The sequence below is a fragment of the Hemiscyllium ocellatum genome, chromosome 6, assembly GCF_020745735.1.
Source record: "Hemiscyllium ocellatum isolate sHemOce1 chromosome 6, sHemOce1.pat.X.cur, whole genome shotgun sequence".
Taxonomy (NCBI): domain Eukaryota; kingdom Metazoa; phylum Chordata; class Chondrichthyes; order Orectolobiformes; family Hemiscylliidae; genus Hemiscyllium; species Hemiscyllium ocellatum.
The window spans coordinates 103,612,249-103,626,013 of NC_083406.1; the positions used below are offsets into that span (position 1 = coordinate 103,612,249).

The window sequence follows — 13,765 nt, forward strand, 5'->3', positions numbered from 1 at the left end:
GGCTCTGGCCAAATCAGTTGGAATTTAGAGTCCAGATTAGAGTGATGCACCACTGTAATCTTGAATCTGATCTCCAGCATCTGCAGGCCGCACTTTCGCCTCTGTTGGGATTTAGCCCAATCTAAAAGTGTCATCATTTCTGCGATATGGAAATTGCCATGTGTCTCCACCACAGTACAGTCAGGGATTTCTGTCACGTTTGTCCTAATGAAGAAGGAGGTTGTCCTGCCCATAGGACAAGTGGGAATCCAGACTGAGCCTTGCGTACGTCAGTATTTTTTGAGTGTTTCTTTGTCAGCAATCTGTACTGAATTTCTGGAAAGTGAAACTTGTGTTTTTTGTTTTGTACTTAAATCATTCTGGTGGTTAGATTAATGTACAATGTTTGCTTATATTCAGTGAAGCTTTAATATTTTTCATCTGTTCTAATCTGATCTATTAATATTGAAGCAGGAATATCTGAGTGCATATTTTGAATAGTTTGAAAGGATTAATTTGAGCAGCTTAATTTGATCTCTGCAATTAAATTGTAGTCATCTGAATTATGTAAACTCCCTTTTAGATGTTTATGACTGGACATATCAAAGTGCTTTACAGCCAATGAAGGGTATCATTGAAGTATATTACTGTTGTTATTTAGGAAACAAGGCAGCTAGTAAGTACTGACAAATTCCCAGGAACAGCAATGAGATCATGACCAGATAATTAGGAACAAGAATAGGCCATTCAGCCCCTCAAGCCTGTTCCACATTCAATACGATTGTGGCTGATCTGTGGCCTAATTCCATACACCCTGCCTTTGTCCTATATGCCTTAATACCTTTGCTAACAACATTTATCTATCTCAGATTTGCAATTAACAGCTGGTCAGCATCAACTGCTTTTTGTGGAAGAGAGTTCCAAGCATCTGCCACGGTAACCCCTCTCCTGCACAATCTGGCCCTAATTCTCAGACGGCTCCGCTTAGATCTAGAATCTCCAGCCAGTAGAACTATCCCTCTTGTCTTTTCCTGCCCGTGTCTCGAAAACTTTGATCAGATCAAAGTTTAATCTTCTGAATTCTCGAGAAAACAGGCCTGTTTTGTGCAAGCTTCCCTCATAACTTCTGAAGTCCAGGTATCATTACTGAAAACCATGTTGTACTCCCTCCAAGCCATATATCACTCCTAAGGCATGGTGCCCAGATCTGCTCACTGTACTCTAACCAGGGTTTTGTATAACTGCGGTGTAACGTCTGCATACCAAAACTCCAGTCCTCCAGCATTCCATTAGCTTTCTTGATTATTTTCTGCACCTAATCATGACATTTTAAAGATCTATGTACCTGAGGCCTGAAATTATTTTTGGACATGCACTGTATTTAACTTCAGACTATCTTGAAAGTACCCTGACCTATCTTTTTTTTGGAGCAAAATGGATCTCCTCACACTTGCTTACATTGAACTCCATCTGCCACAATTTTGTCCATTCAATTAGTGTCAATATCCCTTTGTAATTTTATGCTATCTTCTACACTGTCTATAATGCTGATTAATTTTGCATCCTCAGCAAATTTGGGTATATGACTTCCTATGCCAGTTTCCAAGTCGTGAATAAATAATGTGACTAATTCAGGGCATAACACAGATCCTTATGGGAGACCTCTGATAAAAGTGAGATGGGATGGGGAAGGAAGAGTGAATGGATAGGTGGAAATGAAGGGCAGAGAGAGAGGGAGCGGGAAAACAAAATGTAGGCAGACAAGGGAATTGTTGATAGTAAGGCAGAGAATAAGAGAAGCTAGCCAGATGATAACAGGAGCTATGAGTAGTTGAAAATGGGTTGGCTGTGCTGAAAGTAACCCATTCCATGACAGGACCTGGGATTTAGGATTGGATAATAGACATGGAAAGAGATGTTCATACTCTAACATTGTTAAACTCGATGTTGAGTCTTGAAGGCTGTAAGGTACCTAAACAGAAAATGAGGTACCGTCCTCCCAGCTTGCTTTGAGCTTCGAATCATTGGCAGCTCAAGGTGATATGTGACAACACTCAGGAAGTGATAAACATGTAGCAGGATGATAGATTTCAGATTGGATCCTAAAATCTAACACTGAGAAGCGCTTTGAAAACACTGGTAAATATCTGTAACTAATGCAAAGCTACAATGCTGCTTGTGAAGAGGAGATTCTATTCATGGAGCAAGTTGCCACCCAACTGTAATGAAGTACTCCATCTAGTGGTTTGATTTGTCATTAGTTTTTACACTATAAGCCAAGTTTAAGCCTTAACATCTCAGATATTTCCTCAAAGAATGGTACCTGAGAAAATGTCTATTTTCAAATATATTTGTTGACTGCATTTGAAGAGCATTTTACAGGGATGCTGTGACTTAAGTGGGTCTCAGTATTAGTGGGATGGCAATAAATAGTTACAAACCAGTCTTCCTTCCATTTTACTCTGTCTACATTTCCTGCTGCCTCAGGAAAGCAGCCAACATAATTAAAGATCCCTCTTTCTCCCAGGTATATACTCTCTTCCACCCTCATCCATCAGGCAGCAGATACAAAAGTTTGAAAAAGTGTAGCAACAGATTCAAGAACAGCTTCTTCCCTTTTGTTATCTGACTTATTGACAGATCTCTCATATATTAGAGTTTATTTTTCTCTGCACATTCTCTACAGCTGTAACACTATATTTTGCATTCCGTTCTATTACTCTGATGTACTTACAATTTGTCTGGATAGCATGCAGAGCAATACTTTTCACTGTATCTTGGTACATATGACTATAATAAATCAAATAAACAGCTCATTTCAATCACAATTCTTGAATGGGATTTGGATGTGATTCACAATGCCAATGTATGTTGTCCATCCTTACTTGTCCTTGAACTGAGTGGGGCATTTCAGAGGGCAAATAACAGTCAACCACATTGGTTTGGGTCTCGAGTCACATTTAGGCCTGACCAGGTAAGGATGACAGATTTCCTTCCCTAGAGGACATCAGTAAACCCCATGGAATGTTTTTTTACCAATAATTAACAATCGTCGCCAAGAGACTAGTTTTCAATCACAATTTTTTTAAATTCAAATTTCGCCATCTGCTACGGTGGGTTTCAAACCCATATTCCAGAACATTAGTCTGAATTACTTGACCAAGTGCTGACACCACAACCTCCCCTTAGTCATAACTCTTTTTAAAGCTTCCATCTTTTTAAAAAGCAAGTTAAAGTTGTAACATAGAGTCACACAAAATCATAATTGTCCAGCATTGAACAAATTCTTTAGCACATGCCAACCATAATCCCAAAATAAACTAGTCCCACTTGCCTGCTCCTGGCCCATGTCCCTCCAAAGTTTTTATTATTAAGTTATTTATCTGTGTTTTTTAAATATTGTAACTGTACCCTCAGCCACTACTTCCACAGGAAATTTATTCATATATTAACCACCTTCTATGTAAAAAAAAATGCCCCTTATGTATTTTGTAATCCTTCTCCTCTCACCCTAAAAGTATGCCCCCTACTTTTGAAATCCCCCATCCTGGAGAAAAGATACCAGTCATTAACCTTATCTATACCTTGCATGATTTTATAAACCTCTAAAAGGTCACATCTCAACCTCCTATGCTCCAGTGTGATTTTTCTTTCAATGAACTGTGGATGAAGTAAGCTTTCAGGGAAATCAACACTGCAATTATCCAATTTATTCTTAAAGATGAGAAGCACCTGATTTATCTTTAGTATGTCTTGTCAGTGTTTCTCTGCTGACATCTCAAGTGCCAGTGGAAAGTTGCACGTTGATTTTACAACAGTAGCATTCTCTTGAACTTTGTTGTCACAATTTTCAAAATGCATGCAAGGAAAATGTTCACCCAGTTATGGCACTACTCTCAAAAAAGCGCTAGAATGCTTTCTGGCATTGTAACTCTAACATCACTTATTCAACCTTAATATTTGCTCCACTTAGCTCCATCAAAAAAAACCTACAATCTTTCGAGGCCATCTTTCCACTTGGCTGCAGTGCTCCCTTTAAGAACTACACTTATGTTGCTCAATGCCAGACACAGATTCTTGCCACAAAATGGCAATTAAAATCCAAAATATTAAAATTTCCTGTTTTCAGGAAGATCCAAGATGGCGGCATTCCAGTAGGTCTGCCCTGCACCCAGAACCCAGACAAAACGGTGCACTCACCCTCCCTTTATTACCCATTGTAGGAAAAACCGATAGTTTTTGACCCCCAGAATTACTGTGTCAGTTTAAGTGACTTGGAAAACTGACTAAAGGGAAGGGACTATGATGACAATCCCATGCAGCAACGTACAGGCCCGCAGCCATGGCATCGGCCTCCACAATTGCTCCCGAGGACTTACCTGTGGAGCAGAGCCTTGACTTGGAATTTGTGAAATTCTGAGAGAAGAGCTATTCAGCGATGGGGGAGACCCGGACCAGGCTAGAACCAGTCTCGGCCATGCTGCAGAAGATCGGGCAGCGCATTGTGGAGGTAGAGCAGCGGACTGTGGCCTCCGCAACCATGGTGGAATCCTCTAGCGGGTTGGCTCCGGGCTCTGTAGAGGTAGGTGTGGGCCTTGGTAGAGCAGGTCGATGATCTCGGTAAACAAGGCCTTCGGAAGAACATCCACCTGGTCGGGCTGCCGGAACTGGAAGAAGAAGGCCAGCTCGTCTGTTTGGAGCAATGGCTCCGACAGTTTTTGAAGCTGAAAGTCTAGGCGGGTCGAGCGGGCCCACCGGGTCACTATGTACAGGCCCAGGTCAGACTAGTGCCTCCGCCTGGTCCGAGTACAACTCCAGCACTACAGAGATATGCAAATGGTGCTAGAAGCACCGGGGAAGGATCCACAGGCCCTGATGTACAAAAGATCATGAATTATACTCTTCCAAGGCTTTTCTGTGGAAGTGATCTGCAAGAGGAAGGCCTTTGAGGTAAAAAGGCAGCTGAGGGACTTGAATATCCAATACAGAGTAAGATTTCCGGCAATATTACATTTCAGCCACGGAAGGACTATGTTTAATTTTGATTCACCGGAAAAGGCAAAGGACTTCCTGGATACATTAAAATAGACAGGCTGGCTCAATTAATATGAACAATAGTGTTTACTTTGTTTTCTCTGTAGTCTGCTTGGGTTGTCGGGATTTTTTTTTAATATGTGGGGTCCCAATTGTCTTTCCTTTTTCTCTCTCTTCTCCCTTCTCTCACCATTCCCATTATCCTCTTGTTTTTTTTTGTCATCATTTCCCTTTTGTTTGTTTTTCTTAGTATGGGATGGGGAGGGTGGTTGGGAGAGGGGGAGGTTTTTTTTCCCCAGGAGTGCCTAGGGTTAAAGTATGGATGGGACAGGTTGAGTGCCCACTTTTAATTTTCTTGTTTTAAGATGCATGTAACTTTTTCTTATTTTGTTTTGGCTGGGGCATGGCTTCAGCTAGATGTAGTCATGAAGGGGTTAGTGGGTAGTATGAGCGCCCTCTGTGGGCAAGGGGGAAAAGTCTCCTTTCATTTGGGTTAAATGTTGGTTTGTTGTAGAAGTAGTTATTAGAAGCTTTGACTTGTAGTTTTGGCAGTTGTATTTTGAAGTTTATGTGAACTGTTTGCAATTCTCACTTGGCACACCGAGTGGGGTTCTTCCTCCCGGGGGTCATGGACTATTTTGGAAGGTTGTGGCTAACCATTCGCTTAAATGGTGCACCTGGAATGTTAAGGGAAGTCATTCACCAATTAAGAGAAAAAAGATACTTTCAAGCCTTAGAAAAGAGAGGGCCGATGTTCCTTGCAGCAAAGCTACAACATCTAACCAGTAAGAAACACCTGAAGTTGCAACAGGAGGGCTCGGATGGGTGTTTTTCTCATCCTTTAATTCAAAAAGTAGAGGTGTTGCTATATTCATCCAGAATAATCTCACATTTCAACTGTTAGACCAAATTAAGGATGAATATGAGTGGTTTATGATTCTTAAAGCTCTAATACAGGGAGAGGAGTTTGGGATTTTGAATGTATACTGCCCCCCCAGCACATCCCCTCAAATTTTAATGGATGCGCTTTCCAGGCTGATGGCCCTTGGGGCGTGTCATACAATTATAGGGGGAGGTTTTAATCGGCTTATTGACCCCGAAGTGGACAGGATGCCTAGGGGCCTTGTGGCTATGTCCTCACAATCTAGGCAGTTGGTGGACCTGAGTAGGGAGCTAGGGTTGGTGGATGTGTGGAGATGTCTTCACCCTGAAGGTAGGGATTTCACCTTTTTCTCTAATCCATAGAAGTGCTACACTAAGATTGACATGTTTTTTTTTGCCCCAATGACCTTTTTGAATTCAACGCTGTCTTACAGGATTGGAAACATAGCCATTTCTGATCATGTGGCAGTGTATGTGGACATTAAGACCAGTGGTAATGGGACAGGCTTGTGGCTTTGGCACATGGATCCTTTCCTCCTGAAGGATAGCAAGTTTCTAGAGTATTTTTGGCGGGAATTTAAAATTTTTGGGCATCAATTTGGGTACGGCCAGTAATCAGTCGGTGCTCTGGGAGACTGCCAAGCCTCTGCACGGGGTTTGATTATTTCTTACTCGGCAACCCGTAAGCAGCAGAGGGGAGAGCAGCAGTGTTTGCTGAAGGCAACTGAGAGAGCGTACTTTGACAGACTGTCTGGAACCAAGTTGCAGTGGATTACAACCCTCAGGGTTACTTTGAATGCTGCGCTCACCCAGACAGCAAAGAGGGAAATCTCCTTTGCGAAACAGAGGCTATTCGAGTATGGTGATAAAACAGGTAGATATATAGCATACCTTGCCAGAAAGAAGAGTGTCCCCACCCACAGTCCATCACATCCTTTAGACAGAGTGCTGGTACTTTCACTTGCGATTCCAAAAAGATTTACGCAGCATTCAGGAAGTTCTACTCTGAGCTGTACCAGTCAGAGGGCTGTGAAGACAGGTTGGTGAAGATGGAGTCCTTTTTTAAGACCCTGGACCTCCCCGGTGTAACTTTGGAGCAAGTGTTTCTTTGGAATGCTCTCTGACAATCCAAGAGATACAGAGGTGGTGAGGCAGCTCCAGAGTAGTAAAGCGCCCGGCCCAGACGGACTCCAAAGGGAGTTTTACACGGAGTTTATAGACATGCTGGCTGGCCACTGTGGGATATGTACCACTACTCATACAGTCAGGACTGTCTCCCAACCTCTGAGAGAAGCAAATATTTCTCTTATTCTCGAGACAGGGAAAGCCCCAGAGGATTGTATTTCGTACAGGCCCATATCATTATTGATGTGGATTTTAAAATTCTGTCAAATGCTGGCGTTGAAGTTGGAAAGGGTTTTCAAATTCATTGTAAAGGAGGACCAGACAAGTTTTACTAAAGATCACAGATCTTCTAATTATATTAGCGTATTGAACATGGTCCAGGTGTGCCAGCAAGGGTCGATTCCAGGCTTGGTAGTCTCCCTGGATGCAGAGAAAGTATTTGACTGGGTGGAGTAGCCATATATCTTTTTTATGTCTGGGAGCGGTTTGGAGTAGGAGGGGTTTTTGCGAGGTAGGTGGCAGTGTCATATAGTGATCCTAAAGCAGCAGTTCTCACTAATGGCACAAGGTTGGACAATTTTAGTATCGGTAGAGGCAGCTGACAAGGGTGCCCCTTTTCACCGCTATTATTTACATCGGTGATTGAGCCATTGGCAGAGGCCATCTGGAGGGATCCCAATATAATTGCCCCGGAGGTAGGATCGGGCAGGCATAAGATCACCCTTTATGCAGATGATGCCCTTCTCTTTTTAACTGATCCGATGATATCTATGCCCCGTTTAATACAAGTGATTAATTCTTTTGGTTCTTTCTTGGGGGTATAAAATGAATTGTATGAAGTCGGAGGCCATGCCTGTTGGGAGCCTTATTAGAATATCCAATCTTTGGGATGGAACCTGTTTCCCTTTCGGGTGGGTTTCCTGTATTTAGACATTTTTATCACCCCAGCCTTTGATCAATTATATCAAGCTAATTTTGTGCAGTTGCTAGAGAAGATAAGACAGGACCTTCGACACTAGGGGGCTCTTCCGATACCCAGGTTGGATAGATTAGCTCTGTTCAAAATGAATGTTCTTCGTTGTTAATTATATCCCATGAGAATTGTTCCTTTGATGCTGCCCAGGCAAGCACAATGGAGGATTAACAGTTTGCTTGGATCATTCATCTGGCATCATAGGCAGCCTCTCTTGTTAAGCTTGCCAAGTTGCAGTTTCCACAGGGGATGGGAGGTGTGGATTTCCCAGATTTTAAGAAATATCAATTGAGTTTCTTACTATTCTGTGTGGCTGACTGGGCTTGCCAGGACTCACGGTCCATTTGGCTGGACTTCGAGGCCTCCCAGGCAAAATGCCCCCTTATCAATTTGTTGTTTATGGACAAGATGAGGGCCATTATGGACCATTGCAGAAATCTGATAGTCCTTAACACGGTTAAAGCATGGAGAATGATGTGACAAGGTGAGGGCAATTTACAAAAAAAGAAACTTCTCCTTTTACTCCCATAGGAGGAATGTTAGGATTCCGGCCAGGATTGATGAATTCTGGCTTTAGGGTCTGGGAATCTAGAGGAGTCTCCTGTTTGGGAGATCAATTTGAGGGGGAGGTCATGATGTCTTTCAAGCAGCTGAGCCAGAATTATGAACTATCTAGGAGGGATCTCTTTCATTACTTTCGGATAAAGACAGATACAGAAAAAGACTACCTTGATGGTTAGTCCCTATAAGTCGGATATGGAGAGGAGAGTGTTTCGGTCCACAGGTGCTCTCTTGGTCGGTGCCCACTATCATTTATTAGGAGGTAGTACCTCAAAGGACATTGAGCAGCTGTGTGGAATCTGGACTCAAGAATTGGGGATGGAGAGCTCATCAGAGGCATGGGAGGATATTTGGGAGAATGTAAGGAAGATTTTGATTTGCAATAAGAGGCAGGCTGTGCAGCTAAAGGTACTCATTTAGCATCGGAGCAGCTTGCGAAGTTTAAGACAGGAGCATCCCCAATTTGCCTCAAATATAAAACAGAGGTTTGTACTCTTATTCGTTGCTTGTGGTCATGCCACAAGCTTCATAGGTATTGGGGTGCCAAAGCGAGTGTTTTGGAAGGAGTCTTGGGAACTGAGGTCAAGGTGGATCCGGTGTCCCTCCTCTTGGGTTTCCCAAATCCTCCCCTCTTTGGATGCGCATGAGAAGAAACTGTTTAATATTCTTCCATTCTGTGCAAGGAAGAACATTCTAATGAGCTGGGTGACAGAGAATCCCCCGGCACTCAAGGGATGGTGTAGATTAGTTATGGAGCACATCCCCTGGACTTTCTTGCAAGTATAGTGCACCAGAAAATGGAACTGTTTTATAGAAAATAGCAGCTCTTTCTGAATTATATAGAAGCAGACTTGTTGGCTATATTGATCAGAGCCTTTGTTTAGTTGTGACGGCTATGTCTGGTGTGCTTGCCTATACAGGTTTGCCTACTGATGCTCCCAGTGGTGGGGAGCTTTGGTGGGATTACACTGAGTGCGGTAACTTAACTTAATGTAATTTAATTTGCTTTGGTTCAACTCTGTTTAATTTAGTTTATTTTTAATTGTTTATTGAATTGTAGTTTGTGTAGGTTTTTCTTTCTCTCTCCTCAGTGATTTGTGTAGAGTGGTAGTTTGTTTTCTGTTATTATTGTTATAGAATAAGATCGCTATATTGTTTTGTAGAGATTTTATAATTTTGTAAAAAAATTTTAATTTTTTTCTCAATAAAAAATTTACAAAAAAATTTTCTTTTTACAGGTGCTATCTTCCTGAGAAAATAATACTTACCAAGATGGCAGCAACCAAACTGCCTGAATAAACAGTGTGATAAATGATACTTGTGAATTTCAGGCTGTTGTTACCCTTTCTATGCCTATTCAATTGACCCTGTTATCTTTACAATTGCATTCTTAGCCAGGAAGAGTTGTTGCCCTTCATGTGTATTGTATCAAATCTGTGTTGTTCAAAATTGTTATACGTAAGGTGACTAGGGAAGATAAAGTTAAAAATCACACAACACCAAGTTATAGTCCAACAAGTTTAATTGGAATCTAGATTAGTGGTGCTGGAAGAGCACAGCAGTTCAGGCAGCATCCGAGGAGCAGTAATGGAAGCACACCAGCTTTCGGAGTGACGCTCCTTCATCAAGTGATACTATCACCTGATGAAGGAGCGATGCTCCGAAAGCTAGTGTGCTTCCAATTAAACCTGTTTGGACTATAACCCGGTGTTTGTGATTTTTAACTTGTACGCCCCAGTCCAACACCGGCATCTCCAAATCATGACTACTAGGGAAGATAAGTAACTTTTCCAGGAGGAAAATTGTCTCCCTCTGCTTTGGCTCAAAATACCATTTCTGCAGTTTTTTTTTGTTTGGGCAGCATATCTAGCTATTCAGTTAACATAGTCAGAGTAGAGTGTAAGAGTCCTGATTATTGAAGATGGTATTGTAAAAGTTGAGTATTTGCATCAATTGTTCCATCAACATAAACCATCCAGAATGTGAAGTCATAGTCTTAGGATAAGGGCTAGAAGATTTAAAACCAAGATGAGGAGAAATTACCTCTCTCAAATGGTCATGAATCTGTGGAAGTTGCTACCCCAGAGTGTGGTGGATGCTGGGACATTAAAAAAATCTATCTCCTCCTTAAGTGTACTTAATTAGTACCAGGTTGAAGGGTTATGGGAAGTGGGCAGGAAAAGGGAGTTATGGCCGAGACAAGGTCAGCTATGATCGTATAAAATGGCGGAGGAGGCTCATGGGACTGAATTGCCTACTCCTCCGAATTCTTCTGTTCTAAGGTTGTGCCTCAGCTGCATTTTCATTATCGATGAATAACATTGCCAAACTTTCTGAGGCTTCTACTTTTTTTTATATATCCCTCTTCTCATTAATTTGTTATATAATTTGTGGCCACATTTCACTTAGGCAGTGGCCTCAACACAAAAAAAAAACTCATATATGTTCTTCTCTTTCTTTCTTTCTTGTGCACAGGCATATTTGCAAATGGAGTAGCTGAAGGTGCTATTGACCAGCGACTGAATCCCATCACTGCCATTAGGTTGTCAGTTTTACAAGATTCCACTGTGTGGGCTCTTCTTGATGAGGTGAGATGTCCCACAGCATATTCCGTGTTGCTATTCAATTGTGTGATGCCATGAACAAACTATTTCTTCGGAAGCTGGTTTGAGGGTCCTGTGGAGTGTTGTTCTTTGAAGTCATGCACAAAGAAACCTGTGCAATTATAGGAAGCCTTTCATAACTCCAAAGTACTTTGCAATCAGCAAGGTAATTGTTGTAATACATTCACTGGTGTGATGTAGAGAAGGCAGCAGCCAATTTTCACACAGCAAGGTAGCCAAGAGGCGATAGGCAGATCTTAGCTTTTTTGACATTGAGGGAGAAATATAGAACAGCACACCATGAATAACATCTTTCATATAATGCCATGGGATTTTTACACCACCTGAAAGCATATGAGTTTATGGGCTTTAGTTTGTTGTCTCACCTGAAATCATTGTCCAATTTCAAGATTTGTTTTGCAACAGTTCTGCTTTAATTAGGAAATAGAATGTCTCAGTAACCAATAATGAGCCAGTCATTAAGTTACCCTGTTTATTACATAGAAATCTGGGCCAGCCTGGAGGAGAGAACACTAGCAATGACAGTGCAATCAGGATCATCCATATTTCTAATGGGGACAGCAAATCCCGTGGCCTCACCAAATAGAGCATCACTAATGTCAGATATTGTGGTCCTCTAATATCTCAGGCTAAACAATCTGCAGAAGTGCAAATGGAAGGAAAATATAGAGCATTTTCTAAATAGATCATAAATTTAATAAATATTTTGTTTAGACTACTTTCAGTGCAACATCCTGCCTTTATTTCACACTTCTTAGTTTGTGAAAACATCACAGGAGTGTTTCAGATAATATTTGGCACCACCTTATATTTGACAATTGACCAAAAGTTTGATCAAGGAGGTAGGTTTTCAGGAGTGACTCATTGGACCAGAGAGTGTGATAAACATATAGAGAAATTTAAGGCGACCATTACAGATTAAGGTCAAGCCACCTGAATGCCCAGCTGTCAATGCTATCGTAATGCAAAATAGGGAGTACAGATATCTGTGGGTCTTGTGGCTAGGTGGATTTACTCTAAGTTAAAGTGTCACTGAATGCTTCAAAGAAAAATTGTAACAGTTTGTCAAGGTGGTCATTGTCTCTATAACCCATGAGAACTTTTCATACTGCTTATAATATATCTTTTTCCCATTCCAGATCCAGCTTAAAAAAGCTGCCAATTAATCAGTATTTAAACAAGATTGAGAATGGATCTATTTTATACAACAAAAAGTCCCACAGAAGTTTAATAACTTCGTAGATACTCTTTAATAATGAAATGTTGGTACTGATCACAGAATTCATGGATATATCGCCTCATCGTCTGATCGCCGTGGATGTTTATTGTTCCCGGACACTACCTCCTGTGAAATCTACTGTAATTTTCTATGTAACAATCCTAATTTTGAAGAATTATCAGCTGGAACTTCTTGGTAATCAGAAGCTAATAGACTGGTCTACTTATCATGAGTTTAGCTGAGGTATAAACGTATTTTTTGTTACCCATTTTATCAGTAAAATTTACCTAAATGCTAAGTAAAGATAAACAAATAAGTAAGACTACTTCTGTATAAAGAGGTTAAATGTGTTACAATGTTTGAACATACATTGTGCATCAGGGACAGATACTGTACAAACAGGCGGGAAAGGATAGGTCAGGCTGATGAGACAAGGAAACCTTTAATTTATTGTAAATATGCATATCATAGATGTGTATCATGTTTTAAGGCATTCCAGGCAGATGTAGTTTTTTGATCATAAATACTATATTTAATTTCTAAGCAATTATGTTAACTTCTGAAGAAATGTTTTAATTTTTATGAAGGAGAAAAATTGCCTTTTCGAAGCCTTGACTTGTGAATGTTGAAATTTGCCATGTCCTTGAGACGCAGATGTATCTCATTGTGTTCCAGCAGCATTGAGGCGTGTAAAGACATATGTGCCTTAAGTGTCACATTGCTACAGCTGGTTAGTATTGGCAATATTGAGCTGATAGCAGGCAACAATTCTTCTTTTTGTTTTAACAAGTTATTCACTTATAAAGAGGCCAAGAAAAAGTGGAAATCTTGCTTATTGGAAAATATTCTTAATGATCTCAACATCATTTTCAGGAAAGTAATGTATTATTAATATAGTACTTATACATTACACCCATAAGGCAAAAAAGTAACTTTTAAGGTATCAGGTAGGTCCTTTCATAGTAGCTTTGTATCATCACTTAGGAGAAAGTGAGGACTGCAGGTGCTGGAGATCAGAGCTGAAAATGTGTTGCTGGAAAAGCGCAGCAGGTCAGGCAGCATCCAAGGATCAGGATGCTCATTCCTGAAGAAGGGCTCATGCCCGAAATGTTGATTCTCCTGCTCCTTGGATGCTGCCTGACCTGCTGCGCTTTTCCAGCAACACATTTTCACTTAGGCAGGCCCAGGTTGCAAATGGGTTCCATTCTTGATTTCATTCGCATGTCAATTCATATGCAAGTTGGAGCACAGTGCAGGACAAAATAAAATAGCCAGTCATATGTATGAGGAAACTGCCTTGTCTGATCTTTTAAAATGTCACCCCTGTATGGGATATTGTTCCTAAGTGTGTGCATTCACAAGTTGGAT

At 41.1% G+C, this 13,765-nt stretch overlaps 1 protein-coding gene across 1 annotated transcript in view; it reads left to right on the plus strand.

The window, feature by feature from the left end:
- The window catches only part of mgat4a (alpha-1,3-mannosyl-glycoprotein 4-beta-N-acetylglucosaminyltransferase A), a 270,750-nt gene extending 257,262 nt beyond the window's left edge, over window positions 1-13,488 (plus strand). The window contains exons 14-15 of the mRNA XM_060826225.1: window positions 11,030-11,142; window positions 12,318-13,488. Coding sequence (XP_060682208.1) covers window positions 11,030-11,142; window positions 12,318-12,344 — 140 coding nt within the window. The 3' untranslated portion in view covers window positions 12,345-13,488. The remainder of the gene's footprint in view (window positions 1-11,029; window positions 11,143-12,317) is intronic.
- The last annotated feature ends 277 nt before the right edge of the window (window positions 13,489-13,765 follow it).